General features: G+C 47.2%; 1 protein-coding gene across 12 annotated transcripts in view; it reads right to left on the bottom strand.

The window, feature by feature from the left end:
• Window positions 1–16,708, bottom strand: part of LOC147035910 (spermatid perinuclear RNA-binding protein-like) — a 227,207-nt gene that overhangs the window by 144,382 nt on the left and 66,117 nt on the right. For all 12 annotated transcript variants that reach the window (XM_085848072.1, XM_085848045.1, XM_085848037.1 and 9 more), the window contains 3 exons: window positions 16,551–16,647; window positions 16,282–16,374; window positions 13,713–13,915 (listed from right to left, as the gene is read on the bottom strand). In XM_085848072.1, the coding sequence (XP_085704198.1) occupies window positions 13,713–13,915; window positions 16,282–16,374; window positions 16,551–16,647 (393 nt within the window). The remainder of the gene's footprint in view (window positions 1–13,712; window positions 13,916–16,281; window positions 16,375–16,550; window positions 16,648–16,708) is intronic.

The following is a 16,708-nucleotide window of genomic DNA, read 5'->3' as shown; positions in this document are numbered from 1 at the left end:
CCTATCCATGGTGGTTTGCTTCTTCCTTCACTTCAGAATTTTTCTGAAATGCATTCGGAAAGTGTCATTACACAACGCCAACGCACGACCAGTTGCCACTTTTTCTGGATGCTTCTTTTCTATAAATTCTGAAATTTTCTCCCACATTCTCAACATCTCCTGTATCTCCTTTGTAGAGATAACCTCCTCCTCCTCTATCTCCACCGTACTACCCCCAATTTCCTCCAAAACATCTGTATGCTGCATCTCCTGTAGCTCCTTTAACTGCTCCGTAGACACTTCCTCGGAGTGCTCCTCGACGAGCTCGTTTACATCTCTCCTTCATCCACCTCCAGGCCCATGGACTTTCCGAGGCTCACAATCTCCTCTATCACTTCCGCTTCATGTTGGAAGCCTTCAAAGTCCCTTTCGGACACAGCCTCAGGCCACAGCTTCTTCCATGCAGAGTTCAAGGTCCTCCTTGTAACATCCTGTCAAGCCATATCGATAAATCTGAGGCATATCACGATGTTATAATGCTCCTTCCAGAACTCTCGAAGGGTGAGGTCTGTGTTCTCCGTTACATCAAAGGTCAAGTCAGGTCAGGTATGGGAGCATGTGCCAGAACAGCACGTCGCTGCGTCCACTTTCCGCCGGTACTCCAGGGGCCTCCGTCTGGCCATCCCGCAGGCAGATGCCAGGCCCATCCCCATCTCCTTGAGATGATGGTCAACCTGTTGCAACCATGAGGCACGTGGTCGACCCACTGGCCTCCTCCACTCATGAGACTCCCTCGCTGAGAAAATCTGGTGAGCAGGATCAGAGTCAGGAAAACGAGCCACATGTCCATACAGCCGCAACTGACGCTCACGGACTATGCAGGTAACAAATCTCATCTGAGTCTCTCTCAGCAACCGCTCGTTGGACACAAAATCCGACCAGCGATAGCCAAGGATTCTCCGAAGAGACCTGGTACCAAAGGAATTAAGTCTCCGTCTCAGATCCTTGGTCAGAGTCCAAGTCTCGCACCCATAGAGCAAGACTGGAAGTACCAAGGACCTGAAGACTCGGACTTTCGTCCTCCCGCACAGGTACCGGCAGCGCCACACCCCATGATCCAGTGAATCCATGACTCCCCAGGACCGACCCAGACGTCTATTGACCTCTGACTCGCAGCCAGCAGAGACATGAATATCACTGCCAAGGTAAGTGAATCTCTCCACGACCTCAACATCCTCACCACAAACAGACACAGACAGGACAGCAGCATCCAAGATGTCACCGAAAGCCTGGATCTTAGTTTTGACCCAAGAAACCCGTAATCCCAACGGCTCCGACTCCTCATTCAGCACCTCGAGGGCCCCCAAGAGGATGTCTAAAGTCTCCGCAAAGATGACTGCATCATCTGCAAAGTCAAGGTCCGAGATATTGACATTCCCAAATGACGCACCGAAACTTGATCTCTCCGACATCCTCCCTAGAATCCAGTCCATACAAGTGCTGAAAAGTGTGGGGGCAAGTACACATCCCTGACGAACTCCAGTAACAACTGGAAATAAGTCAGAGATGGTACCACCACACTTCACAGCACTCTCAGTACCAGAGTAGAGTTCAGACATCAGATCGATCAGTTTTGGTGGCACCCCACGAAGACCAAGAATCCTCCAGAGGACATCCCGATTCACTGAATCAAACGCTTTACAGAGATCAACATAGGCTTCAAGCAGCCCCTGCCGAAACTCTCGTCTGCGTTCGGTGAGGACACGAAGTGCAAGGATACGGTCAATCGTTGACCTCTTTGGTGTAAAGCCTGACTGCTCTGGACGCTGGTGCTCAAGCAGATGGTGGCGAACCCTATCGAGAATTATCCGAGCAAAGACCTTGCCCGGCACTGAGAGCAGCGTCACCCCTCGGTAGTTGTTGCAGTCTTGGCGATCACCCTTCCCTTTCCAGAGAGGGACAACAAGGCCCCTCTTCCAGTCAGTTGGGATGATGCCTGTGTTCCAGGCAGAGCACAAAACTGCATGCAACGACACGAGTGCAGCATTTCCACCAGCCTTGAGAAGTTCGGCATGGATGCCACAGATCCCTGGAGCTTTGCCCCGTTTCAACTGGTTCACCGCAGCCCGTGTTTCCACAAGCGTAGGTGGACCACAGTTGATTCGAGGGTCAGCAACAGGGATTGTAACACCCTTGACGTCCAACTCGACAGTTGGGGGATCAGCCTGGTACAACTGCTCAAAGTAACCGGCCCAGCGGGCCTTCACTTCAGACTCCTCTGTCAAGAGCCTACCACTCTCTGCTCGAACTGTAGTGCTCCGAGGGATGGGCTTGGATGAACGTAATGCGCGAATTCCCCTGTAAGCGGGACGAGAATCACCTGTCCACAGGTGATGCTCTACCCCCTCACAGATTCCTCGCACATAGGCCTCCTTGTCCACCCTCAGTGCACGTACAGTTTTACGCCTCAGCTCCCTGAACAGCTCAGCTCTGCCATTCAGCCTGGCCCTGCGACTCTGGTCAATGGTATCCAGTGTCCCTTGAGAGACAAAATTCTTCTTTGCCCTGCGGTGAGCTCCAAGGCATCCACCGGCAACATCAAGGACGGTGGTCTTGAAGGCGCTCCACAACTCTTCAGGACCCCCCAAAGTACCCAGACCCCCCAAGTGTCCACTCAGCCTGTTCGCAAACTCCTCAGTTACTCTCTCATCCCTGAGCTTGGCAACATCCAGCCTCGGCTGGGATGGTACCATTCTCCAGGATTTAAGGTGCAGCTTTAGAGTTGCTACAACAAGCCTGTGGTCAGTATTGAGGAACTGAGCACTCCGGTGAACCCTGCAGTTCTGGATCATCCTCCAACGACCGTCAATGAGGACATGGTCAATCTCCTTTGCCACACCGCCAGCGTTGGAATACCAAGTCCAGCGATGAGCTTGTGGGCGCTGAAACCATGAACCAGCCACCCTAAGTCCATGACTTCTTGCAAAGTCAAGGAACTTAGTGCCATTCTGGTTCATAGTTCCTGACCCATGGGGACCAACACGCACCTCATAACCGTCCCTATCAGTTCCAGTCGATGCATTGAAATCTCCCAAGACTAGAAGTGTATCTCGTCTGGGGCACTGATCAACCACAGACTCGAGTGTGGCGTAGAATGCATCCTTCACGGTGAGATCACTCGCCTCAGTCGGAGCATAAACAGAGACCAGGGAAATGACACCTAAGGAGTGACGAATCCTTAATCTCATAATACGCTCGTTGACCGGTGTTACCTCAATTATCATTGGGGTCAGCTTATTGGACACAGCTACAGCAACTCCTTGGGTATGGTAACCATCAGAGCGACCAGACCAATAGTAGGTGTAACCACCCACCATTATCTCTCCGCAATCTGGTCTCCGAACCTCAGAGAGAGCTGCAATAACGATGTCCAAACGCTTGAGCTCAGATGATAACAGAGACAGGTGATCATCCTCTCTTAGGGATAGGACATTCCAGGCACCCACCCGAAGGGACGCCTCAGGTTAACCCAAGGAGACCGCCGTCTGGTGGACGACACCTCAGCACCACTCCGACACACTCTCCCGCAATCTGACCCAGGGATGTTACCCCGTGGTTTCCCTCCTATCAAAGATTGGGGGTCCCGAAGGCTTTGCCCCAATCCCGTCATCCGGTGAGCTGCCCTGCGAAGGGAAGCTGCACAGGAGGTACTCCCACGGAGTGGGTTTTCAGATTTTTTTTGCGTTTTGCGTTTTGCGGAATGAAGGGTTTTACAGTGGCCGGAGTGCAAATCCTGCCACCAACCTCCTAATAAGAAGTGACCCAACTGCAGGAGGACATCCGCAGACACAGTTGGGCACTAGATATGGATGGCCGTTGGCTCACAAGGAGCTCCTCCGCCCTTTGAGGCGGCGGCAGAAATGTGCGGCAGACATCAAAGCAGCGGTGGAAAATGTGCTTCGTGAAGAGCTTCTTGAAATTAGCAATCACCTGCTGGTCCATGGGCTGGAGGAGAGGGGTGGTGTTAGGTGGAAGGTAGAGAACATTAATAAAAGAGAACTCTTCAAGGATGTCGTCTTCGAGGTTCGGTGTGTGAGCAGGAGCATTGTCAAGGACAAGAAGGGCTTGCAGGGGTAAGTTATTTTCAAGGAGGTACTTTTTAACGGAAGGACCAAAGACCAGGTTTACCCAATCAACGAAGAACTGTCTCGTGACCCACGCCTTCGGGTTTGCCCACCACATAATCTGCAGTTTTTCTTTTAAAATTTTGTGGGACTTAAAGGCTCGGGGATTTTCCGAATGGTATACGAGCAGTGGCTTAATCTTGCAGTCACCACTGGCATTATCGCACAATGTGAGGGTTAACCTATCTTTCGTGGGTTTGTGGCCTGGCATCTTCTTCTCCTCTGCTGTTATACAAGTCTTCTTTGGCATCTTCTTCCAAAATAACCCTGACTCGTCACAGTTGAAGACTTGTTGGGGGACGTATCCCTCGGCCTCTATCAATTCAGCGAAAGTTTTCAGGTAATCTTCCGCTGCCTTCGTATCAGAGCTCGCTGCATCACTATGCCTCACGACGGAGTGAATGCCAGATCTCTTCTTAAAGTTGTCGAACCAGCCCCGACTGGCTTAAAACGACTCTTGTGATGCCACGTCCGTTGAAGTTCCTGGTGTCTGCTTCAACAAGTCACCGTAAATGACTCGTGCCTTCTCGCAAACGATAGCCTCCGTCACGGTATCTCCTGCGAGCTCCTTCTCCCTCACCCACACCAAAAGCAGCTTCTCCATCTTTTCATGAAAAGAGGTCCGCAGCTTCGAAATAATCGTACCGCCCTTGGCTGGCATTATAGCCTTCAACGAATCCTTCTGCTTGAGAATAGTACATATCGTTGAAGTTCTACGCTCAAACTCCCTCGCCAACTCGACAACACGGACTCTACGTTCATGTTTTGCAATGATTTCACGCTTCATTTCAAGCGACATCATTCGTTTCTTCTTAGCACTGTCATTTGCAGTTACTTTTTTAGGACTCATGGTTGAGTTGCAACAAAGAAATTTGGCAAAATAACTGCACCAATGAAAAAACAAGAGCTAAACACAACGCAGATTACTACGGTACGACCCTACTCAAGGAGATAACCAAGAGAACTGAACGAGTGAGTGGCGGGACATGCGTGAAAAGGCGGGAGATGCGGGTGTTCGCTTGCTTGGCAGCGCGCGTCTCAAAGCACGCTCCACTCTTAACTCGGATTTATACTCGTAACACAAAGCAAAAAATCGTCCAAGCAACGACTCGTAACTAGGAATACTCGTAAGTTAGTGCATTCGTATGTCAAGGTATACATATATACATACATATATATATATATATATATATATATATATATATATATATATATATATATATATATATATATATATATATATATATACATGTGTGTGTATATATACATATATATATACACATATATATATATATATATATATATATATATATATATATATATATATATATATACATATATATATATATATATACATACATATATCTCATCTGGCAGGAAATCAGCAAACATTATCGCTCTGCATAAAAAAGGTGCAAAAATAGATCCCTGCAACTACAGACCTGCCTTCTCCAAATCATCAGCAAGGTCATGGAATCCATCATCGCTTCAGACATTAAATCCTTTCTCTTATCAAAATGGCTTGATTTCTGATAATCAATTTGGTTTCAGACCAGGTCACTCTACCCTGCATATGCTGCTTCTGCTCTCCCAACAATGGATGGAGATCCTCAATGCCAGACATTAAATCAGAGCCATCTCCCCAGACATAATGCATGCCTTCGATATGGTCTGGCACCCTGCCCTGCTCACCAAACTCTCTTCCTATGGTATCTAAGGACATCTCCACTCATGGCTCGCAGACTTCTTCTCCCGTCACAGCCAACGTGTGGCCCTTAATGGAGTTCTCTCATTCCCTCTTCCCGTCCAGGCTCGAGTTCCTCAAAGCAGTGTTCTGGACCCTGTTCCTTTTCTAGTTTTCATCAATGATCTCTCTGACTCTCTGGAAAATACTCTTTATCTCTTTGCTGATGACACCACCCTCGGCTTACCATCTGCCATCCATCAGATCGGCAAGCAGCAGCTTCTTCACTTTCTGCAGATCCTGATAAAAATCACAACCTGGTCCAACATGTGGAACACTGGAACATGTCTTTCAACCCTGGCAAATCTCACACTCTCACTATGTCTCACCAAAAGAACCATCTGGAACCCCTCCCCATCTACTTTCTCAAACATCCTCTTGAAGAAATCCTTTCATTCAAGCTTCTGAATCTCACGATTTGCCATGATCTTTCTTGGGAAAGCCACATTTCCAACCTGGCCTCCGAAGCTTGTCGCCGACTGGGTATCCTCTGTCATGCAAAGTCCTTCCTTGGCACATCTGAGCTCCTGACCACATACAAAGCTTTCGTCCGCAACCTGATGGAGTACTGCTCTCCCCTCTGGGCTGGTGCTCCCGCCTCTCACCTTTCTCGGCTTCACGCTGTGGAAACCAAGGCATTTCGGATCATTGGTATCTCCCGCAATGAGGCTGAGTCTTTGGGTCTCTCACTGCAGGCAGGTTGGTGGTCTGTCTGTCTTCTACCGTCTCCACTCTGGCCTCACCCCCCCACCCCGCCCCCTCATATTTCTGCAGGGTGCTCAGGAACCGCCAGAAACCCCCTTCTGGTAAAACTACCAAAATCAAGAATCACTGCTCACCTTCACTCTTTCATTCCTCATTTTCCCGCCTTTGAAACAAACTCCCACACTCTCTTCAATCCCACTCTTCCCGACAGGTCTTCAAAACAGCTGTTCACCACCATCTCTTATTTTCCCCCATCCAAAACCATGATCTTTTCTACCCCCGACAATCCACCCAAGCCCACCTCCTTCAAATTCCCTGCTTTCCTTCCTGAAAGTCCCTGCGGTGTCCATCTTGTTTTCTCTGTGTACCCCGCCACATCTCATGTCTGTACCACACTGTTTTTTGCTTCCCTCCCCCCCCCCCACCTCCTTATCGTCTCCTGCTCCCCTTGTTGTACGTTCTGTGTGTTAGTTCTCGTACGAGCCTCGACAGTGAATACATAATAAAACAAAAAAAAATTAAAGAGGGGGGAGAGATGTTGGAGAGAGAGTGGGAGGAGAGAAAGGAAGGAGGGGTGGGGAAGCGAGGACAAATAAACAGATGGGGGGAAAGGATGGATGGAATGAAGGGATGGATGAAAGGGATAGATGAGATGGAGGAAAGGAAGGAATGGGTGGAAGGGATGGAGAGGATAGTGTGGAAGAAAAATAATGATATTCATGTACTCTCAATTATAATTGTTGCTGGTACTTTGTAGATTTAATTTTTTGTACTTTGTATCGTCGAATTGGCTATCAGTAATGCTTCCCTTTTCCCAAGAGTCTGCGAACCGACATGGTGATAAAAGGAATATCTTACGCTGAAGAAAGGTCTTGCTCACTGCATAGAAACAGGGTGACCTGGTTGATAACACTGCAAACTTTTGCCAACATTGTGTCATTCTGTTCCTCTCACCCAAAGCGGACACGTATTATAGTTTTGAGTTCTTTTGCCAAATGCTTATCAATTCATATGCAGATCCAAAGGGGGGTTGGGGGACTACTGTGTTGAAATGTGCATGCTGTGCTCAGAGCCATAAGAGAAATGTTTCCAAAATGTTGATTTGATTTGTAGCCATTGAACTTAAAATGTGATTGATATGGAGAAATGTGATTTGGAATGATTTTAAAGTGATTTGTAAAGTAGTTATGTATGATTTTGGTACCTTGTGATGAACGAGGATTTATACCACACAGATGACTCTCAGATAAATGTGAAGTTTAAAGTCACAACCATCTCCCAAACTCCCTATTGGTGTTTAGCACATAGGGCAATTCACAAATGATATATGATCCCTCGGATGGATGTTAAACTAGGCGTGCTGTCTTCATTAGTCTCTTAATGGCAATGGCAAACCACCCAGTGTAACCCTTCAATCGACTAAGGCAGGCAAAATTCCTTGCTTATTATGATTGATCTGCAAACCAAATGCATCAGGTGGTGAAGAAAATTGGGTTAAAATACAGGACAAAGACATGTAACAAGCTAAACATTAAGCAAAATAAAAAAGCCTTTTGATCTGCAAGCTTGTCTGCCAAGGTCAGCTGCCGGCACGAATAGCAGAGAGCAAAAACATCTGTGGTGACTTTATATGTGCCTCTATGCGTGAGGTTAATTCAAGAATCAGACTTAATTGGACAACAATTTTGTTCATTGTCACAATGATAGACTACAAAGCTGTTTAAGCGAAATTGGATAAATAATGCACTCCAAAGGTGGAGTTTGAACCTAATTGTCATCTGGAGTAGCCAATCAGGCAAAGAGGGACCAGTTGAGTGCGAGCTAACAGCAGGTTCAAATCCTGCCACGCTTCCCCCACAGTAAGGTTAAACATTATTTGGGGAAAAGATGGTGGAGGTTCCAAATGAGATAGCTGCGTGCATGGACGGAGTGTTTTGAGCTGCAATTTGGAGTGCCTTTTGCCTGGTGACTCAACTTTGACAAATTACTTGACAATTTTTGTACACCCGTTTAAAAACACAGGTTTAAACTGTATTTATTTGTTTTGTTAAAGGAATGGATTTGTACTCAAATGGTCAGAGGAAGTGATTGGATGGCTAGAGTATGTGTGATAGGATATTGCAGCATTTTGCTGTATAGGTGAGAGAGAAGTGGATAAAAGAAATGGACAATGTCAGAGATTTTAAATGTTGATGGAATTCCAAATAGTGATGAGAAAGGTTGATTACAGATTATTTTTTGAGATATTTCAGCTCCATTGACCATAAAAGAAATAGACGCTCATCAGATCAATGAAACGACGTTAGCATTTGATCATGTTTAAACTGTTTGGAGAAATTTTGTATCTCTCAATAATGTTGTCAAGTTTTGTTCCCAAATGGACGCTCTGCAGCCAGTGTGGTCCGCAGCTCGGCAACTCGCACCCGTGACGTCAAGGCCGAGCGGCATGGAACTCCTACTCTGGGGGAGTTCGCAGAAATGAGAGCCCGAAAAAGACTTCCAAAAGAATCACCCTGTGTCTACAATGATAGCCATGCTACTTGTTTAATTACTCCTGTTAATTATGTAATAATGTGCAACCTAGCTTTGAATTTCCAGTGTGCTTTGACCTGTATTGTAGTGATGCCCGTGATAATGTTTGCATGCACTGGGTTTGTTGTCACATGCATAAACATGGGGAACAGTTGGTAACTAATGGAAGTTGTGCAAGGTAACTTAGTTAATTACTTTCACTCAGCTCATAAAAGGGAAAAATAACTCGTTGAGAACACAAGATTTTTGTGTTCATTGTGTCTTTTCCTCCATTACAATTCATAATGGTATTCAAACCATCATGTTTCTTTTGGTTATAATATCAAATTTTGTTTTTGAATTACAAATTGAGAAACCTTTATCATACAAGTCTCGTGGTATCCGCACTTTTGGAACAGCAGTACAATTTAAAACCAGTAACTTGGGACACATGGAAATGATCGGTTATATCACAGTCAGGTACACCATTGGTTATTGATAACTTGTATTGATTGATTGATATATTATCAATCACTGTAGCCAATGGACCTTGTTGATCTATTAATTGAGGGTAAAAAAAAAGTTACTGAGAATTGAATCGAGATAATATATGAAGTTGAGGAACTTACATAATACGGTATTGAATGAGGACCGATGTTATTAAATTGATCGACAGATTGGTCAACAGTATATATTAGGAATCATAAGTTAACTGTAAGGGAAAATCAATATGTATGGGAAATCAGCATGGTATTTACATAACAATAATGGAAAGAATGGCTGGACCAACAGCAATTAATGGAATTCTGAATTGTACCATGTATTGCAATTGTATTGCTCTCACTGATTATAAGCTGGTACCGGCCTAAATGTAATTTAAGTAAAATGCCTCCATAGTTTGTGGAAAGACAAAAACAAAAAGGATAATCAAGAATCATGCCAAGCACAGAAGGCATTAGCATGTGAAATGAATGCTAAATCGGTCAGAGTGTAAGAATTATATCATTGAAAAGAGTACAATGATGCCACAAGCCAAATAAAATATTACCTGTTTTCTGATTAATTGGACAGATGCATGATTTTTGATTCAGTGGTCCTTCTTCGACGTTACTTAAGTAAGTTGAGGTATTTCTAACACTGACTCGACCATCTTTTCTCAACACGGAAGTGCTAAGTTCGCTGGAAATAAATAAATAAGTAATGGCAGTTGCTCTGGAACTGCTTGTGAATGAAACTGGATTGTTTAGCAGAAATGAATGTTAAAATTATTGCAAATGTGAAAATGGTAACTGCGCAAAATCGAATCGCTTTGAATTTGGTACTTGCTCCAAAAGGGGGGGGATCTGTCCTCTTGTTGAGTTTGAGTGATGTACTTATTGCTCAGACAAATTAAAATACATTGAAGAAGACGAATAAGAAGCTAACTTTCATAAATATTGAACAGATGGACAAAATTGTTTATTTTTGTTGGACATGTTATTTGTTATCATCGTACTTTTCAGTTGTGCTTCAATAACATTGCCCTCACTAAAGGCACCTTTACTGAATGCCTCATGCTTAAAGAAGGGGTAATTTTTCTCCCAAAGTATTCCTCTTCAATGGTACAAACTGAAGAGACCTTTCTTGAATGATTGCAAATTGGAACCCTGATAAATACTGCTGCCCTTTTCACATGGGAATAGCAAATGGGATGATTGTTATTGAATGTTCATAGAACTGAGATTTCTTTATATTTTGGCATGTTGTTTAGGTGTGAAAAAAAGGAAAGGAAAGGGTAAAATTTTGATACAACTTGTAATGTATGTTTGATGCTTAACCTTGATTTTGTTTCTTTCGGAGTGTTGAGAGCAGTTGAACTATGCAGTCTACAATTTTGTCTAATGAAGCTTTGGAACAACTTCCACCGAAAGATTGGACGATGGGGAGAACCCAGATTTGGGTGGTTGAGTATTCAACACGTGATCATGTGATCATCATGAACATTACGGGTTACAACGGACGGACTTCCAGATAGTGATGACTTACTGTATTCTAATAATTTCTCGATTTCTTATGTGCATTTAGATAAACACAATGCCCCAATCCAGTCGTCGTTTACGAGAGTGAATGAACGGACTGTGTAGTTGTTTCAAAGTTGTTGTTTTTTATTTTGCACGTACGGCCACGCAAGAGTGAAGGAACGGCCTGTGTGGTTGTTGTTTCTGGTACGCGGTTTGAAAGTTATTTATTTATTTAATTTTTATTTGCACGTATGGCCACGCACGTACGGGCACGTACTGGTATTGATAAAAGGAATATCTTGCTATGAAAAAATGTCTTGCTCGCTGCATAGAAACAGGGTGACCTGGTTGATAACACTGCAAACTTTTTCCATGATTGTGTCATTCTCTCCCTTCCACCCAAAGTGGACATGTATTGCAGTTTTGAGTTATTTTGCCTCATATTTACCACCCTCCCATTCTTTGGAATGTCAAATTGTGTGCAAAAGGAATTGTTTCGGGCTTTTGTTTCAGTCAAGTCCATTCGAATATTTCAGTGAATCATTCAATGTTCTTCCTCTGTTTCTACAAAATTAAAGATTCTCCGTTTGTATGCCGATCCAACTTGTGGAAATTGAGTTATTTTCCACCACAATAGGATGGAGGGAGGAGATGGATGGATGGATGGATGGAAAGTGGATTCAAAATAAGTTCTACGGTTGTTGATGAACGGACGATACTCCAATATCACAAACTGAACACGAGGTGAAAGGAATGAATGAGTTACCCCCTGCTGTTGCTTCATGTGCCATTACATTCCCTGCAGCATCTGCAATGAGCTTGGGTCTTGGAAACAACTCTCCCTCAATAACCTCAAAAGTATTGCACTAATACCAAGGGGTCTCTGAGCATCTCCGGGCGGTGCACAGCATGACCGCTTCTCGGTGGAGGTTGCATTTTAAACTTTTGTCACATTTAACGAAAACAACGGAACACATATTTATATATGCACCTCATTTACATCATCACCTAACATTGTCTTGAATGTCAATTTGTCATTTTATTTTCAAACTAGAGTAATTTGACTGCGCGCAGTCGACGGGTATGCCTCCGCTCTCACGCACAAACACTTGATTATTGACATATTTGACCCTTGACCTTTATCACATCTGGCCCAAAATCTAATCACTTAATTGCCCTGTTTAACTTTACCTTTGTACCAAGTTTGATGAAATTCTGTCTTTTATTTCTTGAGTTCGGGCGTAAGAAGTAAAATTTCAGAGTTTGACCTTGACCATTGCTTGACCTTTATCACATCTGGCCCAAAATCTAATCACGTAATTGCCTTGTCATACTTTATCTTTGTACCAAGTTTGATGAAATTCTACAATTTGCTTCTTGAGTTATCGCGTAAACGAAAATCCGGACGGATGAACGGACGGATGGACGGACAACCCTGAAACATAATGCCTCCGGCACCCTTGGTGCGGAGGCATAAAAACAACAGTTGTGATTTAAAAAATGCCATTTAAACTGCCATCGACTGTCTCACTGCGGCTTACAAACAACGGTTGATAAGGCACAGCAAGCTCTCCACTGCAGGGCCCAACGCAGGCTGGTGGGGCCTGAACTATGTATGTCAATTGAGGTATTATTGATTGCGTTTAGCAGAGGAACTGCCCAGAGGGATAGAACGGGTACTTTTGCCATGTCTCGCCATGGCGTGAAAACAACCATCCAAGCAGCTTATAGAGTGGCTTAAACACCAAAGCAAGCCCTCCAACGAAACGTTTGACAAGAAACGGCTGGATTGGCAAGCGATAGCAAGCTGATTGGTCAGGGGACATACGCACAAAAACCAAAACATTGCCGGTTTCTTAAAATTTTCAGAATTCACTCCAGATTGACAGTTATTTAGTACACGTGATTCAATCCTCAAAACTGAAATAATATTTTGATTCTACACTTGGTAAAGCAAACAGCCTTGAAGACTCGATAAAGCAAAATTAAATAAGGCCGTTAATCATCTTCAAAAGGGGTGTTTAAATGAACCCAAACACCCAATTTTCACTCATGCACTCCTTTGGAGATACCTCGTTTGCATGCAAAGTTTCAGGCCGTTAGGTTTCATGGTTTTAGAGTGATAGAGGAGATACACTGACACACACACACACACACACACACACACACACACACACACACACACACACACACACACACACACACACACACACACACACACACACACACACACACACACACACACACACACACACTCACACACACACACACACACACTTATTTGTATGGACATTATCACTGATTATTTACTATTCTGTCATTTCCTTTGTGCTCTCATATACCGTTGCTATATTGTTTGGTTCTAATCAATGTGATACCATTCATTCACAGAGGATAAAAGAATGGGTTTCTGCTCAACATGATTGGCCAGATGAGCTTGTAATTTAAAAGATATTGGCTCTCGTCATGTAAAACATTGCAGTGAGGAGGTGCACAACAATATACTTATAAAAACAAATTTAACACAAGAGCTGAAGAAACAAACACAGGGAAGAAAAAAAAAACTGCGTTTGATTCATGCAAGTGAACCTTGAGTATGAGGTGGAGTTGTGCCTTTTTCTTTGAGGGGCCAGAAGCTACATATGTGAACTCGTCCAGATCTACTGCCATCGTAAACATGGGTGACCATCTCGGCTCATGCAGTGACAGATGATGGTAATGCAGGCGTCCGTGTAGTTGATTGACCTTCTTCCTGGCAGTGACGAGGAGAGAACCTATCTTTTGAGCCATAACTGGAAAAGACAAATCAATGGCAGGTCCAGTTAGGACACACAACACAACAATCCACTGCTCTCAAATAATGTATGTATGACACCTGACATATTTTCCTGCTTGTCACTTCCATTCACATATTTCACACTGGTGCGATTCAAGGCCGCAGACGGGCCCCAGGGGCGAGACTCGCGGCCACAGACGGGTCCCAGGGGCGAGACTCGCGGCCGCAGACGGGCCCCAGGGACGACACCCGTGGCCACAGACGGGCCCCAGGGACGACACCCGTGGCCACAGACGGGCCCCAGGGGCGAGACTCGCGGCCACAGATGTGCCTTACGGGGGAGACTCGTGGCCGCAGACGGGCCCCAGGGGCGAGACTCGCGGCCGCAGACGGGCCCCAGGGGCGAGACTCGCGGCCGCAGACGGGCCCCAGGGGCGAGACTCGCGGCCGCAGACGGGCCCCAGGGGCGAGACTCGCGGCCGCAGACGGGCCTCAGGGGCGAGACTCGCGGCCGCAGACGGGCCCCAGGGGCGAGACTCGTGGCCGCAGACGGGCCCCAGGGGCGAGACTCGCGGCCGCAGACGGGCCCCAAGGGTGAGACTCGCGGCCACAGACGGGCCCCAGGGGCGAGACTCGCGGCCGCAGACGGGCCCCAGGGACGACACCCGTGGCCACAGACGGGCCCCAGGGGCGAGACTCGCGGCCACAGATGTGCCTTACGGGGGAGACTCGTGGCCGCAGACGGGCCCCAGGGGCGAGACTTGCGGCCACATACGGGCCCAAGGGGAGAGAATCATGACCGCAGACAAGCACCAGGGACAAGACTCCCACCACAGATGGGTCCAAGGGACGAAACTCATGGCCGCAGAAGGACCCAGGGGCGAGACTCTGGATCGCAGACGGGTCACAAGTGCAAGAATCGCGGTCACAGATGGGTACCAGGCGTGAAATTCACGACAGCAGACAGGCCCCAGGGGTGAGACACGCGGCCGCCAGCGGGTCCTGTGGGGAGACTCTTGGCCGCAGACGTGTCCCAGAGGCGAGAATTAGGGCCGGAGTTGGGTCCCAGGGGCGAGACTCGCGACCGCAGGCGGGTCTTCGGGGCGAGAATCGCAGCCGCAGAATGGGTCCCAGGGGCGAGAATCGCAGCCACAGAATGGGTCCCAGGGGCGAGAATCGTGGCCGCAGAATGGGTCCCAGGGGCGAGATTCGCAGCTGGAGATGGGTCCCAGGGGGAGAATCGCAGCCGCAGAATGGGTGCCAGGGGCGAGACTCGGGACGGTTGACGGGTCCCAGTGACAAGACTCGCGGCCCCAGGCTGGGTGCAAGACTCGCAGCCGCAGGCGGGTCCCAGGGGCGAGACTCGCTACCACTGACAGGTCCCAGTGGCAAGACTCGCGGCTCCAGGTGGGGTGGGAAACTCATGTTCGCAGATGTGTCCCGGGGCGAGACTTGCGGCTGCAGAAGGGCCCCATGGATGAGACATGCAGCCACAGACGGGCCACAGGAGTGAGTCTCACAACCGCAGATGAGCCCAAGGGGGAGACTCGCGACCCCAGACGTGCTTCATGGGCGAGACTCGGGACAGCAGACAGGCTGCACGGGCAAGACTCGTGGCCACAGGCGGGACCCAGGGGCGAGCTTCACGCGCCTCACGGGCGACACTCATGGCCTCAGATAGGCCCCCAGGGGCGAGACTCATGGCCGCAGATGGGCCCCCCAGGGGCGAGACTCATGGCCGCAGATGGGTCCCCAGGGGCGAGACTCATGGCCGCAGATGGGCCCCAGGGGAGAGATTCATAGCCGCAGATGGGCCCCCAGGGGACAGACTCATGTGTGCAAACAGGTCACAGGGGCAAGACTCGCAGTCGGAGATGGGTCCCGGGGCATGACTCGTGGCCACAGAAGGGCCCTGGGGCGAGGTTTGGGGCCATAGATGGGCCCCAGTGGCGAGATACGCAGCCGCATTTGAGTTTTATGGGTGAGATTCGTGACTTCAAATCGGAACCAGGGGCGAGACTTGCGGGTACAGACGGGCCCAGGGCGAGACTCACGTGCACAACTGGGCCCCATGGGCGAGACTCGCTGGCGAAAACGGGCCCCAAGGGCGAGACTTGTGTGCATAGACAAGCCGCCGAGGACGCAACTCCCAGGCACATACAAGCCACCGAGGACACAACTTGCAGGCACAGACGAGTCGTGGAAAGCGATAATCGTAGCACAGACAAGCTGCATGGGCGAAACTCACAGTCCAGACAATCAGCAAGGGTGAGACACAGTCCAGACAATCAGCAAGGGTGAGACTCACAGTCCAGACAATCAGCAAGCGTGAGACTCACAGTCCAGACAATCGGCAAGGGTGAGACTCGCAGTGTAGATTACCTTGTTTGAAAAGTTTTTTCTGTTTGGCATTACACATGCCACTTAAGGTAGGAATTTCATTCAGCAGTCTCTTTTTAACTTTTGTGATTTGTTCTGTAAGAAAGAATGCACAGCATGGGAACAAGATGAAAACGATTAAAAAACGACCTTTTTCTCGTTGTTAATTAAAGGGAATCGATGACTGAAAGAAACAGATGTTGGCAGCAAAGGTGTGAGAGTAGTCAGAGATTAAGTGGTTGACTCAAAACACATGACAAAGTGTCAGTTACCAGAAACTGCTGACGTGTATAATGGCGAGTTGTCAGACAGATTGCTCATACTGAGCACCCGATGTAGTTGACCAAAGGCCACAAGCCGCATGGCATACTGGCAAAAAAAAAGAATTAGGACAACACATAAGTCACCTTTGCACAAGTGGGGGCCTTTC

This window comes from Eptatretus burgeri, chromosome 1 (assembly GCF_056783735.1).
Source record: "Eptatretus burgeri isolate ZD-2024b chromosome 1, Ebu_testis_v1, whole genome shotgun sequence".
Classification (NCBI taxonomy): domain Eukaryota; kingdom Metazoa; phylum Chordata; class Myxini; order Myxiniformes; family Myxinidae; genus Eptatretus; species Eptatretus burgeri.
Note: the sequence above shows the minus strand (reverse complement) of the source record. Positions and strands in the feature narration are given on the sequence as shown.